The sequence below is a fragment of the Leucoraja erinacea genome, chromosome 7 (assembly GCF_028641065.1).
Source record: "Leucoraja erinacea ecotype New England chromosome 7, Leri_hhj_1, whole genome shotgun sequence".
In the NCBI taxonomy this organism is placed as follows: Eukaryota; Metazoa; Chordata; class Chondrichthyes; order Rajiformes; family Rajidae; genus Leucoraja; species Leucoraja erinaceus.
This window is the reverse complement of record NC_073383.1, coordinates 70,341,147-70,368,265: the sequence shown is the minus strand read 5'-3', so window position 1 is coordinate 70,368,265 and position 27,119 is coordinate 70,341,147. Positions and strand designations below refer to the sequence as shown.

The 27,119-nt window shown below is 43.5% G+C and overlaps 1 protein-coding gene across 5 annotated transcripts in view; it reads left to right on the top strand.

The window, feature by feature from the left end:
• The window catches only part of ptpn4a (protein tyrosine phosphatase non-receptor type 4a), a 168,806-nt gene that overhangs the window by 57,851 nt on the left and 83,836 nt on the right, over nt 1-27,119 (top strand). For all 5 annotated transcript variants that reach the window (XM_055638753.1, XM_055638752.1, XM_055638754.1 and 2 more), the window contains one exon: nt 8,223-8,377. In XM_055638753.1, coding sequence (XP_055494728.1) covers nt 8,240-8,377 — 138 coding nt within the window. In that variant the 5' untranslated portion in view covers nt 8,223-8,239. The remainder of the gene's footprint in view (nt 1-8,222; nt 8,378-27,119) is intronic.

Sequence of the window (27,119 nt, the reverse complement as noted above, 5' to 3'; positions counted from 1 at the left end):
CATTGTACAGCTTGAAATTGTGCAATCTGGTGCATACTGTTGCGAGTCTTTTAACTTACACTTGAATGCGACATTTATGCTTCAAATTGGATTAGGTATGAATAAGGTTAGGCTAAATTGCATTCCTAATTACATTCCACAGTAGTCGGGCTCTGATCAACAGGTGCAGCACATGAATTACCTTAGTACATTCATGTATGGAAATCAGATTATAATTCATGGTGTTATGCATATATATATATATATATATGGAGAAACAAAAACATAGAAACAAGGCAAGAGGAGTTAGACTTCCATCACTGTTCTGCACAAATAAATCAATCAACCTTACCCTTTGATTATAGAAACAAGACGAAAATAATGCCACATATTCAACTGTATATTGTTCAATGAAATTAAGATATATATGTTTTACATATGGAAACAGACCCTTCAGCCCACCAAGTCCACACCGACCAGCATCTACCATACACCAGTTGTATCCTACATGCCATGGACAATTTACAGAAGCCAATTAACCTACAAACCTGCACTTCTTTCGGATGTGGGAGAAATCGGAATATCCAGAGAAAACCATGTGGTCATAAGGAGAATGTACAAATACTGTACAGACAGCACCCGTAGTCAGGATCAAATCTGTGTCTGTGGTGCTGCTGCGCCACCGTGCCACCCCATTAAATTATTTTCCCTGTAATATTTATTATGGTGTCACGTCAATAAAGATGAACACATGATTCTGATTTCTGCCCTCAGTTGGATAACACACATCTCCAGTCATTGTGTTTTATGGCTGGTTTTCAACCTCTTCAGTCTGAAGGTCTCGACCAGAAACATCTATTCTTTCTCTCCAGTGATGCTGCCTGTCCTGCTGAGTTATTCCAGCTTTTAGTGTCTATCTTCAGTTTAAACCACCATCTGCAGTTCCTTCCTACACTCTTTGTTTAGCGAAACAGGTCCTATAATACAGGTCCTACAGGTCTCATAATATTCTTCACCTCAACTAAGTCTTTTCTTCACCGTTGCTGCAGAGAATACAATCCCAGTTATCAAATCTTTCTTCAAAGTGAAAAAAAAATTCCAGCCGTGCCAACATGTTCATAAATCGCCCCTGGATCCTCTCCAGAGCAATTGCACCCTTTCTACAGTGTGTCATGGTCCTACAGCATGGAAATGGGCCCTTCATCCCAACTTGTCCATGCAGATCAAGATGCCCCATCTAAACTAGTCCCATTTATCCGCATTTGGCCCATATCCCTTTAAACCTTGTGTGCGCGCGTTTTTGTGTGTAAGAGTGTGTGTTGGGTTGTGTGTGAGAGTGTCTGTCAGTGACGTGGCGACATCACCCGGAGTGAACGGAGACTTCCCTCTCTCCCCCTCCCTGGGACTGTGGGCTGGCCCAGGTGCTCTGTGTCCAGCTGTGGTCTGGTGGAGTTGAGTGCCAGTGACCCAGGGGTCCGTGGGAGGTGAGGGACAGTGACCTCGAGGTCGGGCATCAGAGCAGAGCTATAGCCCGAGATTCATCCCCGTGGCTCTGGAGGCGGCACAACGACACCCCCACTCATCCGGTCTGCTCCTGGCTCAGGGCCGGGGTTAAAACTCCATGCGGTGTGGACACCATTTGCACGGGAATGTGAATGCGGGTGAGGCAGTATCTATAGAGCAGTAGATAAAAATGCTGGAGAAATGCTTGTCTGAAGACGGTCAAACTCAGACATAGTTGCTGCCTCACCCACTGAGTTTCTCCAGCATTTTTGTCTACATACATACATAGAAAAAATAGAAAATAGGTGCAGGAGTAGGCCATTCGGCCCTTCGAGCCTGCACTGCCATTCAGTGTGATCATGGCCGATTATCCAACTCTGTATCCTGTACCTGCCTTCTCTCCATACCCCCTGATCCCATTAGCCACAAGGGCCACATCTAACTCCCTCTTAAATCTAGCCAATGAACTGGCCTCAACTACCTTCTGTGACATAGAATTCCAGAGATTCGCCACTCTATGTGAAAAATGTTTTTTCTCATCTCGGTCCTAAAGGATTTCCCACTTATCCTTAAATTGTGACCCCTTGTTCTGGACTTCCCCAACATTGGGAACAATCTTCCTGCGTCTAGCCTGTCCAACCCCTTAAGAATTTTGTAAGTTTCTATAAGATCCCCCCTCAATCTTCTAAATTCTAGCGAGTACAAGCCGAGCCTATCCAGTCTTTCTTCATATGAAAGTCCTGACATCCCAGGAATCAGTCTGGTGAACCTTCTCTGTACTCCCTCTATGGCAAGAATGTATTTCCTCAGATTAGACGACCAAAACTGTATGCAATACAGGTGCACAACCTTTTATCCGGTGTTCCGGAAACCGAAAAACTCCGAAAACCGGCCATTTTTTCCAGGATGTCGTCTGCACACCAAAGCTCGCGTTTGGCGCCAAACTTGACCCGAAACGACCCACGGTCAACCCAGGTCTGTACTACTGTAGCGGCTGCCTCCTCCCCGGAGACCGGGGAGACACTTAAACATCTGTAAATCATTGCTTAAATGTTAGTCAGTTAGTTTGGAGGGCTTTTATGTGAAAGGGAGGGGGGTTAAAGGGGTAAACTTTAATTCTTAGTCCCCCACCTGGTCGGAGAGACGGGGAGCGGTCAATGCCTTACCGGGTCGCCGTGCAGTAAGCTCCGCAGCGCTAGGGCCGCCAACTCCCAGCTGGGGCTGCGGGCGGCGCCGGTTGTAGCTCCGACCCCGGCAACTCTACCCCTGGCTGCGAGGCGCTCCAAATCCAGCGCGACCCGCGGCCGGACGCCCCCCACCCCAGCTCCGCAAATGTTGGCAGTCGGCGGCGTCGCAGCGCTGGGAGACCAGCGGGAAGCGGGCAATGCCTTACCGGGTCGCTGTGCGGTAAGCTCCAGGGCGCGGAGGCCGCCTTCTCCCAACATTCGCGGAGCTGGGGCTGCGGGCGTCCGACCGCGGGCAGCGCTGGATTTGGAGCGCCTCGCAGCCAGGGGTAGAGTTGCCGGGGTCGGAGCTACAACCGGCGCCGCCCGCGGCCGGACGGAGCCCCCAGCTCCGCGATGTTGGGAGTCGCCGACCAGGTAGGGGACTAAGAATTAAAGTTTCCCCCTTCACCCCCCACCCACCACCACCACCACATAAAATCCCTCCAAACTAACTGGCTAACATTTATGCAATGATTTACAATGATTCCCCGGTCTCTGGGGAGGAGGCAGTCGCTCCAGACTTTTCAAGCCGCCCGCGCTACCTACCTAATCTACGCTAAAAATCTTCCATTCGGAAATCCGAAAATGTCCGAAATCCGACAAGTGTCTGGTCCCCGGCTTTCGGATTAAAGGTTGTGCACCTGTACTCCAGGTGTGGTCTCACCAAGACCCTGTACAACTGCAGTAGAACCTCCCAGCTCCTATACTCAAATCCTTTTGCTATGAATGCTAACATACCATTCGCTTTCTTCACTGCCTGCTGCACCTGCATGCCTACTTTCAATAACTGGTGTACCATGACACCCAGGTCTCATTGCATCTCCCCTTTTCCTAATCGGCCACCATTAAAATAGTCTACTTTCCTGTTTTTGCCACCAAAGTGGATAACCTCACATTTATCCACATTATACTGCATCTGCCATGCATTTTCCCACTCACCCAGCCTATCCAAGTCACCTTGCAGCCTCCTAGCATCCTCCTCACATCTCACCCTGCCCCCCCAGATCCGTGTCATCCGCAAACTTGGAGATGTTGCATTCAATTCCCTCGTCCAAATCATTAATCTATATTACTAAAAGTCTGTTCTTGACCGGTTTTGGCGATCTGTGCTGCGATTTCCGAGAGAACGCCGCCACCTACGGCCGTCATTTTTGGCCACCTCACTCAGAGCCCCCCTCCGCCGCATGTCGAGGATTTTTCCTGTCGATGAAAAATGACAGATATTAATGTTTTTACAAAATTCCCCATTCTCACTGCTGCCCCTGCTGGAGGGAGGGGGAGGGACTAAAAAACCAGGAAGTGGTGTGCCTCAATCAGTCTCTGCAAGTGGTGTGTCTCAATCAGTCTCTTCAAGTGGTGTGCCTCAATCAGAGCTCCGAATAACACTGAACAAATGTTTCCACAGCTGTGAGTACCCATAATGTGGTTTGAAAATGAAAATATGGTGAGTGAGGAAAAAAGCACTGCCTGCAAATGGTTGTTTGGGTTGAAGTAAAAAGGCACCCTCTGCTCCCCCCCCCCGCCGCCTCCTCCTCCCCCCTCCTCCCCTCTCCTCCCCCTCTCTCCTCCCCCTCCCCCCCCCTCTCTCCCTCCCCCTCCCCCTCTCTCCTCCCCCTCCCCCTCTCTCCTTCCCCTCCCCCTCTCTCCACCCTCTCCCCTCTCTCCCTCCCCTTCCTCCCTCCCCTAAACCCCCTCCCCTCCACACCCCCTACCCTCTTCCCCCCACCTCCCTGCTCCCCAACTCTCCCTCCCCTCTCAGCACCCTCTCTCTCTGCCCCTCACTCTCACCCTCTCTCTCTCCTCCCCCTCCTCACCCACCTTTTCCCCCCTCACCAACCCTCCCTCTTCTCCTCTCCGCCCCACTATCCCTCTTGCCTCTGTCTCTGTCTCTGCCTCCTCTCTCTCTCTGCCCTCACTCTCTAACCCCCCCCCCCCCTCTAGATGTGACTGCAAGTTGGGGGCTATGCGTCAGTAGATAGGGTGGTTATGGGGTAAAAGGAGCAAATTAATAATATTAATATAATATCAAGGGGGGTAATTAGCGTGAGTGCGGGGGGGGGGGGGGGGAATAGTTAGTGTGTGTGACGCTGCATGCCGCCTCCCCCCCCACAACCGCACGTTGGGGGAACAGACCCAACGGGTCTGCACTTGGTCTAGTATATATTGTAAATAGCTGGGGTCCCAGCACTGAGCCTTGCGGTACCCCACTAGTCACTGCCTGCCATTGTGAAAAGGACCCATTTACTCCTACTCTTTGCTTCCTGTCTGTCAGCCAGTTCTCTATCCACATCAATACTGAACCCCCAATACATTGCCATTTTAAATAGTGTGTGATGGGTGGTGGAGTTGTATACTCAGCAGTTAAGAGACAACGAGGCACTTAAATTGCCAATGCGTAAAAGGTGACAGGCTTCAAGCGACAAATCAGATCAATGTAAATGGGGCAAAAATGGTGGCATGGGAGGGGCGGGTCTTCTGTGCTACAACTCAGTTAGTTTGAGGTCTGAATAAAACTTGTAAAGCAGCTTGGGGAAGTTTGGAGGTTACACAAAAAAGCTGGAGAAACTCAGCGGGTGCAGCAGCAACTATGGAGCGAAGGAAATAGGCAATGTTTCGGGCCGAAACCCTTCTTCAGACCTGGGGAAGTTTGGAATTGGCTTGATGTTCTTTTGAGCACTGCTGATATTAGGCAGGGCTTTATCCTTGGATGGGTAACAAATGTGTAATACAACATCTGTTTCTATTTTGAGCAATGTTGGTTACTTAGTAAAGCAGAGCACAATAACCATTCAGCATTTGTTTCTGGATGTTGAAAATCTGTACTTTCTTCGATTAGGGCTTCTATTGCTTTCAATGTCTGCTATATTGTAAAGATTGCTATTGATTTAATTTGGATGCCATAATTTAGAACTCATTGTCAAAGTAACAGTACTCTTTAATTTATTGTTGGTTAGTGCACTAAGGTAATTAATTCCAGCATCTGTTTTGGGCAGGTTGACTAAATCCCATGGTGTTTGGGTCAGATTTTTCCGTTAAATTGTACTCTTTGCAATTAAATGTAAAACATCAGAAGTTACTGTCTGTGATTCCAAGGTCCAAGAATTTGCAATCATCAGTGCAACTTTCAGCAATTTATGAAAAGTTGAGGTATATACCAGCTGTGTTGAAAAACTACTTGAAAATATTTGCTGCATTTGGTGCCATTTGGCTTTTGATGGCTTGGCAAACTCTGGTCTTAACCTGATTGAATGTGCATTTATTAATTCCCTTAATTTAAAAAAAAAGTGTAAATCAGTTTCCACATTGGTGTGTGAATGCTCCAGTTTACTTTGACAACAAAAATGTTTTAAAAATTAAAAAAATTGAAATTTCCTGATTTGGGACAGTTTGCTCATAACATTACCCTCGCTGTATATCAGATACCTCTTAATGAGGAAATGCTGGAAAAGTGACGCTTTATTCTACAGAGGAAACTACATGTTTGTGTTGTGTGTCTAGTAGGAATCGTTTTTTGTTTGTATGGCTATAGAAACAGAGTTTCGTTTGAGCCTCGCTGAGGTTCAAATGACAATAAATATTGTATTATTGCATGTTTGTAGTCTGTTTATTTTTTATTAAATACCTCTCCAAATACAAAATTCAGGTCCTCTGTGCACTAATTTCAGTTGCAGTCAGATATGCTGCATCCTACATGATGGTACGCAGTGTTATTTTGGAAGAGGAAGTATTTTGGTTTAGTTTTGAGGAATGACCAGCGTGTGCTTATGTTAAAGTCGAATCATTTTATTTACTTGTGCTGCAAGTTATCAATACTTATAAACCGAGATAGTGTTATTGACAGCAATGTGGATAATCAGAAAATTCACCAGTCCATTGGCCTATCCCCATTGAAGCACTTCCTTCAATTATCAGTAATCTCCATGTCGTCTCTGGGCATTGAAGAGGGATTAGGAGAAATGATTGAGAACAAATTGCCAGAATGTTTTGAGGAAATTTTGAACTTCTGAGAACAGCAGAGGTCCTTGAAAGACCAAAAAGCCACCATCTGTGGAAGTTTGTGGTGCATTACTTATTGGACTAGGTTCGCAAAAAGGAAGAAAACCTTTTAAATTTACTGAAAAGGACATTGCACATGAAACAAATTGCAAAAGTCAGATATCTAAAATAAAAATGTAAAATGTGAGAAATATTTGTAGCAGCAAAGGAGTATAAAGGTGCTTTAAGTTTGAGTAGCACCCAGACCTTTATGCATTTCAAATTGATTTATTCTAAACAGTCAATGCTGAATAATTTACTTTTGCTATCTTCCCAGTTCAGATCAGTAATAAATGCCATCAATTACGAGCGATGTCTATCATTTGAATTTTTTTTTTAAACAACCTTCCATGGTCACATCTACTGTCCTTAATGCTTCAAAAGAGTTGTATTTTGATTGCCTATGATTGTTTGTACCTTATTCCAGATAATGTTACAGGTTGATAACTTGAAATGCTAACAGTTCCTCTATAAATAGACTGACCTAACAATTACCAGCATTTGTTTTTATTGGGCTTGAGTGTTTCAATGAGAGATTGCAGGATGTGTTATAGAAGGAATTTCCTGCATCTTAAAATATTAATTTATTACGGTTTTTGCACCTGCTTTCAGTTCTAGTTTTACTGTTACCAATATGAACACTTGCTTATCCAGTAAATTTGAGTGACCAATTGGATTTTTCTGTTTATGCATAGGGACTAACTGTTAATAAAGGCTTTGTATTGGTTTTATAACTGTAAAATATTATTTCCTAATTACTTTGAATGTTTTATGACCAATTTAAAAATGACATGCAAAATATTCTGATAATCTAAATTGTATTTTTCTTGATTCCACTAGGTTGGCTCCTTTCTAGTTATTTTTTTCTCATGTTAATGTTCACTGTAATAATCCGATGTGGCATAGATTAAGACCTGACCTGGGATCGTCAATGCATAGTACATTTTTTGCAGTGGGTTTCAAGGGAACCCAAAATGAGGGTGGCTCTCTGCCTTTCCCCAAAATGCAATATGATCTTGTTTTCCGCAAAACCTGTGTCATATTAATAACTCAAAGGGACAGCATGTAAACAGGCTGTCGACCCACCAAGTCCATGCTGATTACCAAGCGCCCATTTTTATACTAATTCTACCCTGACCTATTTTTCTCCCCTTTTACACACTTGAGGCAACTAACTGTGGCCAATTATCCTTCCAAAATGTACATTTCCGGAATGCGGGAAGAAACTGGAGTTCGCAGAGGAAAGCCAAGTGGTCATAAAGTGGAATCTCCAAGCAGTACTTTAGGTCTTGATTGAATCTAAGCCACTGGAACTATGTGGTAGCAATGTTTTATTGTAATCGGCAGCAATGTTTGTTCATTTCCATCTAATATTCCAGTCAATTTACTATATTTTTTGTCAAATTACATTTTAGTAATCTCGAAAATCCTCGGTTATATGAAGATTTTCTTATTAACTTGATTTTATTATTTACATAGATCCTGTGTGGACAGTAATGACATCACGCTTCCGGTTGCCAGCTGGCAGGACTTACAATGTACGAGCATCTGAACTGGCTAGGGATAGACAACACACAGAAGTGGTGTGCAACGTACTTCTGCTGGATAATACTGTTCAAGCTTTCAAAGTTAATGTAAGTTGATAACTTTTTGAATTTGAAGCAGGCTTGACTTAATTAACGTTGGCAAACCTGCTAGGTGTTGGTGAATATTGAGGTATAAGAGACAAAATAATTAACAGTATAGTGATTAGGTGAGTGCAGTTTGTTCCCTCATCTGGTATGGTGTGGAAGGGAATGGGATGAGTGTGCAGCTTCTCCCTAGTTCAGAACAAAGAAGATTACTTAAGTCTAGTTTTGTTTTAGTTTCTCCTGCTGCAGTATAAAAACAGTATCAGCATTGATGTGGAGTTATGTAGACAATAGGTGCAGGAGTAGGTCATTCGGTCGTTCGAGCCAGCACAGCCATTCAATGTGATCATGGCTGATCATCCACAATCAGTACCACGTTCCTCCCCATATCGCCTGACTCCGCTTTCTTTAAGAGCCCTATCAAGCTCTCGTAAAAGTATACAGAGAACCGGCATCCACCGCCCTCTGAGGCAGAGGATTCCACAGACGCACAACTCTGTGAGAAAAAGTGTTTCCTCATCTCCGTTCTAAATGCCTTACCCCTTATTCTTAAACTGTGGCTCCTGGTTCTGGACTCCCCCAACATCAGGAACATGTTTCCTGCCTCTAGCGTGTCCAAACCCTTAATAATCTTATATGTTTCAATAAGATTCTCTCTCATCCTTCTAAATTCCAGAGTATACAAGCCCGCTGCTCCATTCTCTCAGCATATGACAGTCCCGCCATCCCGGGAATTAACCTTGTGAACCTAAGCTGCATTCCCTCAATAGCAATGTCCTTCCTCAAATTTGGGGACCAAAACTGCGCACGATACTCCAGGTGTGGTCTCACTAGGGCCCCATACAACTACAGAAGGACCTCTTTGCTCCGATACTCAAGTCAAGTCAAGTCGAGTTTATTCGTCACATACACATACGAGATGTGCAGTGAAATGAAAAGTGGCAATGCTCGCGGACTTTGTGCAAAAAGACAAACAAACAAACAACCAAACAAACTATAAACACAATCATAAACATACACATATTCTTTTACATATTAAATATTGGAAGGAAAAACGTTCAGTAAAGTTAGTCCCTGGTGAGATAGGAGTTTACAGTCCGAATGGCCTCTGGGAAGAAACTCCTTCTCAACCTCTCCTACTCAACTACTCTTGTTATAAAGGCCAACATACCATTCAGTTTCTTCTCTGCCTCCTGTACCTGCATGCTTACTAATCGTCAGGGAGGAGGAGGTGGTATTGCTGCCAATCCATACTGATTGAGGTCTGCTGAGGATACAGTTGCATAGGGAGAAACAGAGATCCTGTTGCCTGGGTTTGAGTTTGGAAGGACGAGGGTTTTGAGTGCTGAGATGTAATCAAAGAACAACAGCTTGACATGTTGTCCACATGGTCCAATGCAGAATGGAGAGCCAATGAGATTACATCAACTCTTAGTCTGTTGTGGCAGTTGGTGAATTGAAGTGGGTCCAGTTCATTATCGCGACGGAAGTTGATCTGCATCATAACCAACCATTCAAAGTACTTCACAATGAACTGCCATTGTGCTAATTATGGATGTCCTTTTAAAGCAAGTGAGGTTCCCAGACCATGAGCGTGAGACATTTGCGATATTTGCGAAAAGACAAGTCTAGGTTTTCAGAAGACAGCCAAGTGTAGTCAAGGCTGGATATTTTCTGAGGGTTCACCCTTGAAGGATATGCAAACATCGGCCTTGGAGACTGAGATTACAGGGTTGTTGGGGATTGTGGGGCCCATGGAAGAATGATTTTCTCCTTTTCGAAGCAAACATTAAAAGCATTGAAAAGATAACGCTGATTCGTCGGATCAGGAAGAGTCCCGACCCGAAACATCGCCTATCCATGTTCTTCTGTGATGCTGAGCTGATACGCTGAGCAACTCCAGCAGTCTGTATTTTGTAAACCAGCATCTGCAATTCCTTTTTCTCTATATAAAAAGCGTTGAGATCATCCAGCCAGGAGTGTTGTCTCTGTCACTTAAGCTACTCGGTTTCATCCTATTAAAACATAGAAACACAGAAATTAGGTGCAGGAGTAGGCCATTCGGCCCATCGAGCCTGCACCGCCATTCAATATGATCATGACTGATCATCCAACTCAGTATCCCGTACCTGCCTTCTCTCCATACCGCCTGATCCCCTTAGCCACAAGGGCCACATCTAACTCCCTCTTAAATATAGCCAATGAACTAGCCTCAACTACCCTCTGTGGCAGAGAGTTCCAGAGATTCACCACTCACTGTGTGAAAAAAGTTCTTCTCATCTCGGTTTTAAAGGATTTCCCCCTTATCCTTAAGCTGTGACCCCTTGTCCTGGAATTCCCTAACATCGGGAACAATCTTCCTGCATCTAGCCTGTCCAACCCCTTAAGAATTTTGTAAGTTTCTTTAAGATCCCCTCTCAATCTCCTAAATTCTAGAGAGTATAAACCAAGTCTATCCAGTCTTTCTTCATAAGACAGTCCTGACATCCCAGGAATCAGTCTGGTGAACCGTCTCTGCACTCCCTCTATGGCAATAATGTCCTTCTTCAGATTTGGAGACCAAAACTGTACGCAATACTCCAGGTGTGGTCTCACGAAGACCCTGTACAACTGCAGTAGAACCTCCCTGCTCCTATAATCAAATCCTTTTGCAATGAAAGCTAACATACCAAGTGATGGCATGCAACCCTCTGACCCCACCGGTTAATGTAAAAAGTGTCTCTTTACATTCTCAATAGCTTTTTTGAGGTCTCAGCTGGACGAGTTTTGACTCTGGGTTCACCTTACTTGAACGATACAATATTAGCAAATAACCCCCAATAATCATTTATTTAATAAATCATTAATCATTAATAGAAATATATTTGGAATAACTGAATTTATTGTAGATTTATTGTTGCGTTTAATTTAGTGTTAAATCTGCAGCTAGTAAGAATTTAATTGTTCCGATTCATATCCTATGCAAATGACAAATACTCTTGAATCTTGATTCTCATGGTAGATTAGATTATTGGGGGTTATTTGGTTTCTTCTGCTTAGAGTTGTTCTTGTGCTTAGTCATTTGGAAAAAAAAAACAGTTTTGGTAATTATACTATTTGGATGCAGTGTTGCAATTGTAGGGAATAAAATCTTTGAAGTGTAGGTGGCAGAAGATGCCACTTAACAGAAATGTAGTTGATGGCAGGATGTGCTATCCCTATGGCAATATTGAAAACCTGCAGACATATTTGTTAGTGCTGGAACTGGTGCAGATTTTAGTAAATAAATTGCATTGATGTGTGGCTAATCACTAAGTCATGTATCTATTCTGAGAAGATTACAGACGTAAAGTAAGTTATTATGCAGTGAGCAGTTCTTAGACTAATCAAAATAGCTTACACTCCCCTCAGATTCGCAGATTTTTATCTAAAATGTTCCTGTTTAGGCAAGTGTTCCAACAAAATATCCATAAGCAGACTACAAAAGCCAGCAAAGACTAGAACACCATAGTATTTGAAAAGTATTTTGTTAGCACTTTGCAAAATTCACTTCCATCATCACTCTGCTTGTTGAATTTGTACTTGGCTGCTTAGCAAAATGTTGATGAGACTGACATTTCTATGTACTAGACTTTAACAGAGCTCAGTTCTAGGCCCTTCTATTGGTATATGCAAAAGATTTGGACGTGTGATGGCACAATAATTTTGAACTTTGTAGTTGATACCAAGGTTGCAATGTGATCAATTGAGGAAGCAAGCTCTTAATGATTAACAGATAGGTTAGGTTGGTTCAAAGGTGTAAAATGAAATTGCAGAACCTTTCTCCCAGAGTGGAAATGTTTATGACGAGGGGGCATAGCTTTATGGTGAAAGGGGCAAAGTTTGAAGGAGATATGCTGAGCAAATTTTTAGGGAGTGGTGGGTGTCTGGTGGGTGTTTTCAGGTGGCAGAGGCAGATTCGATAGTCACATTTAGGCGGCGTTAAAATAGTCACATGGATATGCACAGAATGGAGGGCATGCATCATGTGAAGGCAGATAAGATTAGTTTAGCTTGGCATGTTCAGCAGAGACTGTGTAAACCAGTACTTGCACTCCCATATGTCTGCATTGTGGCCAAATGGTCTATTTGTGTGCTGTACTTATCTGTTCTATGTAAAGGTAAGGTTATTTAAAAGAAAATAAGGGAAGGGAACACAGACCAAATGGCAAGAAACCAAGTATCCATGAACATTTGTTAATAGCTTCCTGAGGCTTGCTCACTTCTTTGGAATGTGGGAGGAAACCGGAGCACCCAGAGAAAACCCACGAGGTCACTGGGAGAGAATAAAAAATCTGTGCAGACAACACCCGTAGTCAGAATCAAACCCGGCTCTCTGGTGCTGATAGGCAGCAACTCTACCACTGCTCCACTCTGTCGATCATGCAGTGCAAAAACCCCTCTTACTCAGATTTAATACCACTTGTTAGCCATTGCTAAATATTTAAGGTATATACTCTCAATCAAACAGTCATTCTCTCCTTGCACCTTCATAAGCTGCTTTGTTTAGGTTTAAGGCCCTAGTTTCACATTGACCCACATCACTTTCAAATTCAATGTAAAATTCAAACATACCATTGTCACTCTTCCCCAGAGACCCAAGACAACAATACTACCATGGCCAGGGATGGAAATCGCAATCAAAACATATGGGGGGGGGGAGACACTTTGAGCCTCGATTACCTCAATACAACAGTTTGATTTTAAGCCCCGCCATGCGATGAAAGGCCCCGCGAACGGGCCGATTCATCCCGGAGAAAGCGTCTGATCCCGCTTGAATCTTTCAAAAGCTACAACGTAATAAATAACACTTAAATAAAACTGAAGCAAATAAAGGCAAACAGAAGAACCAACCTTGGAATGGGGAGAGAGAGAGCGAGATGGGAAAAAAATACTAAATAACGAGACTGAGTGTGGGACTTACCTGCAAGCCAGCCAGGAAACCCGTTCGACCAGATTTCTTAATGACCTGGCCCGTTTAAATCCGATATCCGTTTAAATCTTTCCCATCCACCAATACATCCAATTAGTTCAAATGGTAATTGTACCCACATCAGACAGCTTTGGAAGGTCAAAACATAATTGGTGACACATTGTGTTAATACGGTGTTAATAGAGACATTTAACAAGCGCTTAACAGTGACACCCCCACTGTCGTGGAAAGCAGAGATTTTAATAGTTTATTTTCGCAGAATTTCAAAATCTGGATTACAAAACGGGGGGTTTGTTCCCCACCTCTCAAAACATGAGGGTGCATGTCTCCCCCGTCCCCCCCAGGATTTCCACCCATGACCATGGCATATTTTGCATTCAACTGAAGCTACGTTTGTTTGACATCTCATCGGTGGCAACGCCTCCAACAAAAGAAAATTTGGTGACAGTCTACATTTTTCTGCTCTAGTCTCTGAAAGGGAACTACAACCCGCTTGATTCTGCTTCTCCAGCATGTGCTATCTGTAGAGTTATGAATGTTACTTATTCCTTTGCTTCAAATATTTGTATTTAATACAGCGATTTTATTTGTGCAGTAGAAAATGGGATTTTTCAGGAAGATGAGCATTTTAATGTCAGAACATCACCCATTAGTAAATATCTCTCTTTAAATGAAAAATCTTCAATATGCTGGATTGAAAGGGCACCTATTGCTGTCATGCTTGAGAGCTTCAATGATCTGGTAGAAGTGGGGTCGAGTAACGTGGGTGGGACCAGCCTCAATTACTTCAAAAACAAATTCAAATGCCTTTATTTTGAACAGTTTTGGCAAACTTGAAGAAAATTATGCTGCACATACAGCATAACTACTGCACACATCAGTATACAGGAATATATTGGTCTTAATTCCTAAACATATTTGTTTAGTTTAGTTTGGAAATGCAGCATGAATACAGGCCTTTGGCCCACTGAGTCCACCCCGACTATCGATCACCCGTATACTAGTTCTGTTATCCCATTTGTGCATCCTACACACAAGGAGCCAGAAGCCTATTAACCTACAAACCTGCATGTCTTTGGAATGTGGGAGGAAACTGCAGCACCCTGAGAAAACCCACGTGGTCACAAGGAGAACATACAAACTTTGTATCTTCATTTTGTTCAGAATATTGACTTACGTGAAGTAAAATATGGCTTCCCATCTTTGCATCTCAGCCTTTGCATTGGGACCTGAGATGGTCTGTTCTTAAGTTGGTCCCTTGAAGTGCGCTACACTCCACTCATTCAGCACTAATCCCAATATTGGCATCAGATTCACTGACCAAGGCCGTGCCATTTGTAGTATGGCAGATTGACTTTTACCATGCTGAGGCCATAGCTTAAATGTGGTTGGACCATGGTAGATTGTTGGTAATTACGCCCAGAAACTTGAAGCTCCTGACCAATTCCATCTCGGCACCATTGATGCTGACTGGTGCATGTACACTACTCAGTTTCCTGTAATCACTGACGAGTTCCTTCGTCTTGCTGAGATTGAGGGAGAGATTGTGTAGGAAGGAACTGCAGATGCTAGTTTAAACCGAAGATGGGCACAAAATGCAAGAGCAACTCAGCGGGACAGGCAGCATCTCTGGAGAGAGGAATGGGTATCACATTCCTTCTCTCCATAGATGCTGCCTGTCCTGCTGACTTACTCCAGCATTTTATGTCCATCTTAGAAACATAGACATAGAAACATAGAAAATAGGTGCAGAAGTAGGCCATTCGGCCCTTTGAGCCTGCACCGCCATTCAATATGATCATGGCTGATCAGGGAGAGATTGTTGTCTTGATGCTCCTTCCTCTCCTCTGTCACATTGTTTGAGATCTGGCCCACTAAGGTGGTGTCATCTGCAAACTTGTAAATGGAGTTAAAATAGAAGTTGGCTGCATAGTAAAGATGATGAGAATGAATCCTTGTAGGGAACCAGTGTTGAGACTTATCATGAGGATGTTTTGTTGCCTATCCTTGCTGATTGTGCTCTAAAAGAAGTCGAGGATACAGTTTAGTTTATTATTATTATTGTCACGTGCACGGAGGTAAAGTTGCAGAAAGGGGTTCTGACTCAGGTTCAGGGGTTTGGAGAAGAGTTTGGTTGGGGTTATGGTATGGAAAGTGGAACTATAATCATTAAATAGGAGTTGGATGTAGTTGGCATGGCTGGGATATCCCAGGTATGAGTACAGGACAAGGGAGATGGGGTCTGTTATTGAACTGTTGTGATGGTAAACATATTGTAGTGGATCATGGCATTGTAGGAAGCTTTAGTTAATACATGCCATGACTGGCATCTTAAAGCACCATGATGGTGGATGTCAGAACCAATGCATGGAAGCCATTAAGTTATACTACCTTGCTTTTCTTTGACACCGGGGTGATAATGGTCTTAAAGCAGTTAGGAACCTTATAATGGAGTGGCGTGAGGTTGTTGAATACCCACAGGTCAATGCAGGTTGTGAGCATACAGCCAGTGACTCTATTCCGGTCAATAGCTTTCCGTTTGTTCGCTCTAAGGAAGGCAGATCTGACCTTTGCAATACTGCCCGTGCGCAGAGATTCATCCAAGGTTTTAGGATGTTGCTTCACTGACTATCTGTTCAAAGCGATTATAGAATGTATTGAGCTTGTCTGATATACTGCACCCACTGGTTCCCTGCTATTAATTGCAACCCTAAAGCCCAAATCTGTTGATCATAATTTCCCATTCATAAATTCGCATTGGTTCAGTCCCTAGACAGATGATTGTAATGTCAGTTTTTATTTTCAGATTCAGTCAGATTTTGTTCCCTGGAAACACCTACGAACAAGATAAATGTTTACGACTAAACGATAACTTCATGACTGTCATTGTCCTTTTTGAGACTTTGTGCAATTATATTATCTTAGCTCTCATGACTGTCATTGTAGACAAAAATGATGGAGAAACTCAGCAGGTGAGGCAGCATCTATGAGCGAAGGAATAGGTAACGTTTCGGGTTGAGACCCTTCTTCAGACTAATTATTGTGTAATTTGATTTTTCAATATCATGTGTGATCTGCTTGCCTATTTATCCTGGGATTTTTCATTTTCCATTCTACTCGGTAATTAGTGTGCTTTTCTGGATCAGAAAATTACTTTCTAATAATAAGCTCTAGTTCATAAATGTATTGATTGTCCATTAGGTAAACAAGCTTGTTGGTTTATGGAAACAGTCCAGTTGCACTCTGTGTGGAAGATACACACAAAGCTATGGTTTCATATTGAAAGCTGCAAGTAATCATATTTATTGTTTCCACTAATGTGACGTGAGAATCACTGACGTGATCAGTATGTACTTCCTATCATTAGTTTCCCTTTACGTTGGCGAATGGCCATCTTGAACTGTTGCAACCCTTGTGAACTTCTCCAAGGTGATGGGTAGCTAGCTCACATATTTGATCCTGCTGTGTTGCCTTGTATTTAGATTTGCCTCTGTGTGCTACTTTTAAACTGACTAAAGAGGCTTGATTGTAGTTTATTTTAGGCAGTGATTATAATATGAATCAAGTATTCTAAATTTAATCTGTCACTTGTGAACTGCTTGATGACCTGTGGACTCTATAATAAATCTAAGACTTGAAGCCAGTAATGAGACTTAATGTTAATGGAGTTTACAAGAATGGGACTGACCTTATTCGCACATACAAGATCATAAGGGGGCTTTACGATAGATATTTTCATGATTTGGAGAATCACAAGCAAGTTTGCATAGCTACAGGATAATAGAGATTTAAAACTCTGCTCTCAGTGGGTAGTGAATCCCTGTAGTTTTTTGTTCCAGATGTTAGAGTCAAGAGCGTTTAATCGTCATATGTACCAACAAATGGACAATTAAATTCGTATTTGCAGCAGCATAACAGGCCAATACTCAAAGATAACATTTAATAAACTCAAAATTCAATAAATTAACAGCCCGTATACAAGTGGGAGAAAAAGTTCAATATCCTTAGTCCAACCATAGACCCGAGTTCACAGTTAAGTTAGTGTTTTAGTGTTAAGAGCCAGATGGTTGTTGGGAAGAAGCTATTCTTGAACTTGGGTGGCCACAGTTTTCAAACTCCTAAACTATATTACTGATGCTAGGAGTGAAATGTGAGTGTGGTCAGGGTGATTTGAGTAAGAAAGAACTGCAGATCCTGCTTTGAATCGAAGGTAGACACAAAATGCTGAAGTAACTCCTCAGGTGGCGCAGCGCGCGGCAGCCTCGCCAGCAGTCTGTCCGTCCTTTCACCCATTTTGTTGTTTTTAGTCTTTAAAAGTATGTTCCTGGAAGTTTCTTAGTCTTTTTTATGTAGGGGAGGTGCGGAGGGGAAGGGGGGGAAATCATTTACCAGTCACTTCCTGGTTGAGGATGCGCCTACCATCTGGATTGGCACTGCCTTTCCTGCTGGAGACCGGCCAGAGCTTCCGTGGCGGCACAGCACTGAATTACCATCGCGGAGGGGGCGATGCCTAACCGGGGATCGCTGTGTGGAGCTCCGGAGTGTTGGGCCAGCTAACGTGGAGCTGTGGTTTGCAGAGCTTCAAGCCGTGGGCTGCGCTGACTTTAACATCGCGGAGTCCTGGGATCCTTTGCCGGGGATCGCCAGTGTTGGAGCTCCGTCCAGCTCGGCCTGTGGACTTCGGGAGCCGCCGTCTCCGGTAGGCAGCGGCTGATTCGGAAACTCCAAGCTGCTGTGTGGGTTCATTCCGTTCAGACGTCAGAGTTTCATCATCCTGGTGAGAGGGCCTGAACATCGGGTCACCCGTAGTGGCGACTGCCGAGGGCTCAGAGGTCCCGACCACGGGTGAACAAAGAGGAAGATTACTGAACTTTATTGCCTTCCCTCACAGTGGGAACGTTAATTCCGCTGTGTGGGGATGTTTATGTTAAACTCTATTGTGTATTGTGTTATTTTTTATTGTTATAGCTGTATGGTAACTAAAATATCACTGTACCAATTGGTGCATGTGACAATAAATTGAACTTGAACTTGAAATGCACTGTGCACACTCAGGAACTTAAAAATTGATGACATTCTCCACGCCAATCTGTCCAATGCCATCTTCAAGTTCGCTGACGACGCCACTGTTGTTGGATAAATTATGGGTAATGAGAGGTTGAAGATGTCAATTAAAAACTCTCGCAAGTTGGTCCATGCTGGTTTAAAGAGCACAGCCAGGTTCCACATCAGATCAAGGCGCTTCAAGAGTTCATCCTTGAGAAGGATCTTCTGACATGAACCTCAGTGACTTCAATTACCATTGGTAGCAATTGGGCACCAAAAAGGTACAAGAGTGTACTCCCTTTCAAAGCGTGCATAGAATGCATGGAGATCATTCATCCAGGAGTGATGCATCGCTGTAGCTTCAGGTGGTGACGGAGAGAATATTAGAACTAGTTAAGGTGCAGATCGATAAATATTTTTTTAAATAATGCAATTGGTGGAGTGCTAGCACTGATGAAGAATTGAAGCTAGCAAGAGAGTTCAAGAGACATTTATTATCACATGCACCAATTGAGCAGCTCGATGTTTCAGGCCCTCTCGCTGGGATGACCGTAGTTCCGATGTCGGAACGGGGAACACTCTCAGCGGCTTGGAGTTTCCGCATCGGCCACATCCTACTGGAGACCGCGGCTCCTGAAGTCGACAGGCCGAGCTGGACGGAGCTCCAACACTGGTGATCCTCAGCAAGATCCCAGGCTACGCGAAGTTAAAAGTCAGTACCGCCCGTGGCTGGAAGCCCCGCAAACCACAGCCTCAAGTCAACTGGCCCAACACTCCGGAGCCTCAACATGGTGATCCCCGGTAAGGCATCGCCCGCTCCACGATGGTAAATCAGTGCTGAGCCGCCGCTGAAGCTCTGGCCGGTCTCCGGCAGGAAAGGCCGCGCCAATCCAGATGGTAGGTCGCGACGGGGGGGCGGAGATGCGACTCGGAGAATAGTGGTATCCTGACCAGGAAGTGACTGGGAAACGGATTCCCCCTTTCCCTCCCCACCTCCGCCACATAAAAAAAGACTAAGAAACCTCCAGGAACATACTTTTAAACAGACTAAAAAATATCAAAAAGGTTGAAAGGACGAACAGACTGCTGGCAAGGCTGCCGCACACGGCGCCACCCCATCTCTCTCCATTCATGATCCTACTGAATGACAGGACAGGCTTAAGACGTTTGGTTGCCTACTGCTGCTATTTTCCTGTGTTCTTATGAAGTACTTTATTGAAGAAATTGACTTGCTCTAAAGTTGTTTTCCATCCTGACACCATTAAAGCATATGTGCAAATCTCCTATAGTTGAATGTGTTTAAGCAGTGTTTATTACACAGGGCTTGATTGTTAGCTAATACCTTCAGTTAATCAAAGGTTTTGATGAAAGGTCATTTACCTGCAATGTGAACTGTTCTCTTTTCATTGGTGGATGTAGGTGCTATCAAGATTTAAGTATCTACGTGACCCTTGAATGCCAAGGGATAGATGGCTAAAGCCCAATTATGGGTAAACAGAATTTGTACAGATACAGGGTGCATAATATAGAAATATAGAAAATAGGTGCAGGAGTAGGCCATTCGAGCCTGCACCACCATTCAATATGATCATGGCTGATCATCCAACTCAGTATCCTGTACCTGCCTTCTCTCCATACCCCTGATCCCTTTAGCCACAAGGGCCACATCTAACTCCCTCTTAAATATAGCCAATGAACTGGCCTCAACTACCTTCTGTGGCAGAGAATTCCAGAGATTCACCACTCTCTGTGTAAAAAATGTTTTTCTCACCTCGGTCCCAAAAGATTTCCCCCTTATCCTTAAACTGTGACCCCTTGTTCTGGACTTTCCCAACATCGGGAACAATCTTCCTGCATCTAGCCTGTCCAACCCCTTGAGAATTTTGTAAGTTTCTATAAGATCCCCCCTCAATCTTCTAAATTCTAGCGAGTACAAGCCGAGTCTATCCAGTCTTTCTTCATATGAAAGTCCTGACATCCCAGGAATCAGTCTGGTGAACCTTCTCTGTGCTATAATGGACTGAAAGGCCAGGTTCTGTGCTGTATTATAAAATGACACTATATCACAATATCTATTCCTATTCTTAATTCCATAATACTTGCTCCAAAAATCTAACTATCTTCACCCGATCGAAGATGCTCAGTTATTAAATCAGTTCAGTAAGTGTGCACAGGATTTGCATTGATAGTGATGGGTTGGTATGCAGGACTCACTACCCCATGGTCACAGATGACTATGTTGTAATACAATTCTTTGTTTTTACATGGCTGCCTCTTGCTGTATCTGCAGACTTAGCCTAGGACACTTCTTGAGTTACCATGTAAAAGGATAAAATTAGTCTGAAGGGTCCTGACCAAAAATGTCACCTCTCCATGTTCTCGAGATGCTGCCTGACTCGAGTTACCTCAGACTTTGTCCTTTTTAAAAAAAATATGATAGATCTTGCCATTTGAAAATAATCCACATTGGTGTTGATAGAGGATTGCCTAAAGTAAAACAGTTGGTCTAAATGGCAGATTACAAGCTGTAAACAGTGTGATGCTACAAGCAGAGCTGCCAAGTAGTACGGATTTTCCGTATTTTGTACGGAAATGCGATAAGAATAAGGATGTACTGATTTGCTTTGTAAAATACGGATTTTTTTTTAAATCGGCCCGACTTCCAGTTTTATCTTGCTGCTTAGAAAATGCAAGGATATAAAAAGTCATATTGTGACTAAAAATTATAGCAGATTAAATCTATTAGTATTTTAAATTTCAAGATCTAGATCATTTTTGTAAGCTTTGATCTGACTGTCCTGCTACAGGTTTAAACAGCGCTCTCAGTTTAGCGTGTGGGAATTTAAACGAACAGCGCTAGGGGTTAGAGACATAGAAACATAGAAATTAGGTGCAGGAGTAGGCCATTTGGCCCTTCGAGCCTGCATCGCCATTCAATATGATCATGGCTGATCATCCAACTTCTCTCCATACCCTCTGATCCCCTTGGCCACAAGGGCCACATCTAACTCCCTCTTAAATATAGCCAATGAACTGGCCTCAACTACCCTCTGTGGCAGAGAGTTCCAGAGATTCACCACTCTGTGTGTGAAAAAAGCTCTCCTCATCTCGGTTTTAAAGGATTTCCCCCTTATCCTTAAGCTGTGACCCCTTGTCCTGGGCTTCCCCAACATCGGGAACAATCTTCCTGCATCTAGCCTGTCCAACCCCCCAAGAATTTTGTAAGTTTCTATAAGATCCCCTCTCAATCTCCTAAATTCTAGAGAGTATAAACCAAGTCTATCCAGTCTTTCTTCACAAGACAGTCCTGACATCCCAGGAATCAGTCTGGTGAACCTTCTCTGCACTCCCTGCCTTCCTCAGATTTGGAGACCAAAACTGCACGCAATACTCCAGGTGTGGTCTCACCAAGACCCTGTACAACTGGTTCTAATTATAGCGCTAGAAGCTTGAGCGCTATTGCCTTTACACATAGCGCTATGGCCACAGCGCTATAGTTCACAGACTGTTCGGGGAGGGAGAGGGAGAGGGAGTGAGAGGAAGGGAGGGAAAATGAGTGGGAGGGGGAAAAAAAGGAAGGAGGGAGGGAGAGGGAGGGAAGAGAGGAAGGAGGGATAGAGCAAGGGAGGGAGAGGGAGACTTCCAAAATGGCTTCTACGTCATCATCTGGTGCTAAAAGCAGGAACAGCAGATACAAAGAAATGGCAATGAATGCACTGTCTAGTAAGGTGCGTAGAAGACGTGTCAATTGGTAACAAAGTTATGCATTCTTGTACTCTTACATGGGTATGACCGCACATAATAAAAAAAAAATTCGGCAAAATGGCACCGCGTGAAAATACTGATTTCCTCAGCAAAATACTGATTTTCAGATACTAGAATACTGAAATGCTCTGACAAAACTTGGCAGCACTGTACAAGGAGCAATCTATGTTAATGGCTTGGATTCTATTGAGTGTACCAGCACTTCAAGGGTTCGAGAAAGCAACTTGCCACCACTTTTTCAAGGGCAATCAGGGATGTGCAATTAAATGCTGGCTCAGCCTGGGAAGTCCCAAGCCTTGAGTGAATTAAACGCTGAAGGAATGGAGACAAGAAAGGAAGTTGTCAGAAGCAAACAATATAGTATTTTAAGATAGTGGATAAAAATTTGACAGATGAAATGTAATGTGCTGAAATGGGAGGTTATCCAGATTAGTAGAAATGTAAAATCTTGTTTAAGTGGGAAACATTTCACAGTATGCTGCTGTACATTGGCAGATCTGGATGATTTTCTACTTTAAATTTAAAGTTAATTTGCAGGTGTAAAAGGTTATTCGGAAGGCTAATGGAATTTTGGCCTCTATTGAAATGGAATGTGGTATAATAATGTTATGCTATCGTGGGTTTTAGAGATATTGCAGGTTACCTTGAGCAATAAACTTGTATTAGGTTGTAATCACTCGGTTAATTATTGGGATGTAGAGGCTCGCCAATTGTGTTTTGACCTTCAAGTAGTACTGAAGGTATTTACGGATAATTTCTTAAAGCTATCTGATGTGGGTACAATTACCATTTGAACTAATTGGATGTATTGGTGGATGGGAAAGATTTAAACGGATATCTGATTTAAATGGGTCGGCTCATTAAGGGCCCCAGACGAACGGGTTTCGTGGCTTGATCACTCACAGATTCAATTTTATTTCATTGTATGTTTTTTAGCATCTCCCTTGAAGAGCGACATCAAACTCTGGTGATTGGCTCTCTTGTTGAGTAGAGTGACCCCCCCCTCCCCCGGCAACGGATCCCAAGGTTGGTTCTTCCTTGGTGATGCTGAGCGCCCTCCGCAGACAGCGCTTGCTTTAGTATGTTTTTCCCATCACTCTCTCTCTTCCCCCCCCCCATCCAAGGTTGGTTCTTCTTTTGCCTTCATTTACTTCAGTTTTAGTGTTATTTATCACATTGTAGCTTTTGAAAGATTTGGGTATCAGACGCTTTCTAAGGGCTGAATCGGCCCGTTCGCGGGGCCTTTCATCGCCCGGCGCGGCTTAAAATCAAACTGTTGCAACGAGGCGATCGAGGCTCCCGATGTTGAAGCCTCCGCCGGCCGATTTTAAACCGTGCCGGGCGATGAAAGGCCCTGCGAACGGGCCGATTCAAGCCCCACGATTCGGGGCAGATGAAACTGCTGTTGTTGGAATTCGGAGTCGGAAACCAACCAGGTCAGCTGTTACCATCCACAGGGACCACGGCTGAAGCCTCCGAAGCCTCGCGTGTGTGCGTGTGGCCAGCCACGAAGAAGCTGTGCCCCTAAATTATGGTTCCCCCCCCCCCCCCCCCCCCATGCTTTGATAGCGATTTCTGCCCCTGCATGTTCCTGGGCCAGAGACCTAAGGTGTTCAGTGGCTGCATGTCAGGGATTTCTGAGTTTGTAAGAATGTTACAGTATTTGAGAATTTGAGCTGGCTGAATAATTAGAGGCTTGTTGCTGCTGATGTTAGAATGGATGAGGTTGCTGGGATTGTTTTAACTATCTTGCCACATGGTGCAGAGGTAATGTTGGTATTTCGCCTGTAATAGTGTCTATAGTCTATCATTTACGACTGTTCATCATTTAGCATCATTCCTGCTTTCTCTTTCGTGTCCATCATCTATGTATCAAATATTTGGTTTGGCCAGAAGTGGGCATCTTAGTAGGTGTGGCATGGATTGTACTGATGTTCCACATTCACATTCTGTGTCAGCCGCATCTGCATAGCCCCATTTGCTCTTTGGTCTTGCATCGGCCCATCCCTGTATGAAGCCTGTACTTATTCCTGTTCTAATTCCAACTTCATAGGCCCATGAGCATCACATAAGATTTGATGTGTTAATCTTTGAATGTTTTTCCCTTACTTGGTCAAATCTGTTGGTGCATTGGAAGCAGCTGTAAAATTGTCCTTGACTAGTTCTGAAATGTTTCCATAGAATTGCTGTTGATTTTGAATGCTGGGGTGGGTTGGTAGAGGACTTTGTGCCTTCTGAATGTTTAATACTAGGTCTATCCTTTTTGCTCAAAACTGATAGATGGATGCAGGTGAGGAGGGATTGATTGGCAGGTGGGTGGAGTAATGGGCCTATCCCACTTAGGCAACTTTTTAGGAGACTGCAGTCACCACATGTTTGCGGGTGGTTGCCAGGAAGTCGTCTTCATGGTCGTGAGGAGTTCCCGCATTCTGGGAACTTGTTGAAAAATTAGCGCCAACCAGAATGAAACTGCCATGGAGAGTAGCGAGAATTCTCGTGTCATAGGTGGGTTGCCAGGAGGTCGAAGGTTTTTGTAGGTTGTAGCCGGTGCTGATTGGGGAAAAAAAACATAAGCAGTAGTTTTCAGAACCAAGGATAACTGACCGGTGGTAATGTTAAATGTCCGCTGAGCTTCATAGCCGTGTATCTCTGGCTTCTTTAAAGTTGGCTGGCTTCTTAAAAGTTGTCTCTATTCCTCCCTCCTTCTCCCCCCTCCTCCCCCCCTTTTTTAAAGGACTTACCGTACACTGTGCTTTAGCCGTCTTACAGCGCCAATCTTCCTACCGTGTATGTGTCTGTATCACCTTGGCTTTGCACAGTGTGAATTTCAGACAGTGCTCCCCCTGCTTGCCCTGTCCCCCGACTGCGGTGTGTGTGTGTGTTCCACTCTGACATCGCCGTTATAGTTGCCGGTATTTCAGGTGACTGCCGGCAACTTGACAGTCGCCTGAAAAATCGCCTAAGTGGGACAGGCCCATGTGATAGACTAGAAGTGAAATGGAGAAAAACGGGTGTCAGATAAGAAGAGAGGAGTGAATTGTAAAGTCAGAGGAAGGGGTATTGGTGGAACTGAATGGGGATGAGGTGAGAAAGGGGTGGAATTGTGGGCAAAATGGGTTTACATTGTGGACCTGTTGATTTGCACAATTACCATGACCTTTCACCCTGTCTCTTGCAAGAACACCACGCACTCAATTTATCTATCTCTCTCTCTGCCAGATCTGCTTCCTATAAAATATTTCAGTTCTCTAGGACATCTGAGATAGCATTTTTCTTCAATAAACATGGTTTTGACCCAAAATATCAACAGCCCATTAGCTCCATTGATGCTACCTGACCTGTTGAGTTCCTCCAATCCTTTGCTTTTATCCAGGATCCCAGCATCTGCAACTCCTTCCCTCCCAGCATCTGCAACTCCTTCCCTTCATCTTATTTGTTATTGATTTATTTTTGTCACGTGTACCAAAAGTGAAAAACTGTTTGCGAGCTATCCTTGAACTAGATGTTGAAAGAGTTAATGCAGGGGTGGGAGATTGCAACCTTCACGTGGTCCATCCTGTTTCAATGAATGCAATCAACCTGCCGTGCACAATCAAATAAGATCAAATAGAACAAGTTGTCCTACAACTTTAGGCTGTGTACCACAAACGCAAGAAGAAAGAGTTAATGCAGATTGTAAACATTTCAGTTCTGATGCAATCTGAAATACAAACATTTTTTATCCGTACAATGCTACCTTTTCTGCAACATCAAATGGATGCACTATAAATGTTTGGCTATCCATGTTAGTATTTATGTGGTTTGTCAAGGGTATTAATTTATGAGGAAGATTCTGTCAACATTTAGTGACAGCTGTCATATAAAGAAGCAATATTGTAGTCAGCATCAGAATCTGCCTTCCTTGGCTTAAGTACAGTTTTAACTTGTGCCACTGAATCATGTAGTGCAATGAACTACCATGTGTTATTCAACATATAGCAATGTTGGAGATGGATAATTAGAACGCAGTACAAGAAAGGTTGTGTGGCCCACAATGCCCATGCTGAAAATCATGCCAAATTAAACTAATCCCATCCACTTGCATGTGATCCACATCTCTTAAATTTCCCCCCCCCCCCACCCCCTCTCTCACCTAAAAGCTATTTTTTGACTTTATATTTCACAATATATTTGATACTCGGCCTCTGACACCAGAAAAACACAGTCCAAGTTTGTCCAACAATCTCCCTATAGCTAATGACCTCTAATTTAGGTAGCATCCTGGTAAACATCTTATGCAATGTCGCTAAAGCCTCCACAGCTTTCATGGAAAGGGGAACTGGAACTGCGCACAATATTAGAAATGCAGCCAAACCAAAGTTATGGAAAGCTGCAACATGACATCCTCACTCTTATAATACTGGTTGATGAAGACAAATAGGCCACTTGCCTCCTTTATAATTCTAACTACTTGGGTTGCTGCTTTCAAGGTCCAAGAGCTCTCTAAGTCACCACTGTCCTGCTATTAACTGTATGCTTTCTCCTTGCATATGATCCCCCCCCAAAGTGCCACATCCCACATTTTTCCCACAATGATGGGAAGATTGTCCTGGCCCTGGCCACTTTTATGCTGCGAGGACATAGACAACATTCGAGGATCAGTTTTTCTACGCATTCATCATGCCATGAATGCATGAAGTAATTATCTCCTTTATGAGCAGATAACTGGCTGACAGGATATGAATACATGATGGTTGAAAGTGATTGTGTTCATTTGATTTTCAAAGCTTCCTTTATTAATCTCGACATGTCAAAAGGAAAGGCTTCAATTTGCCAAACATGCAGTTTTTGAGCTGACTTCAGAAGCTCATCACATTAATGAATGGTTTCCTATAACTCGCACTGGTGCCAACATTATAAAGCAGTCCAATATGGTTTTGTTCTTTGATCTAAGATGGTATGTCTCTATTTTTAACATTCCACTGCTTTGGCAAGGGGTAGATT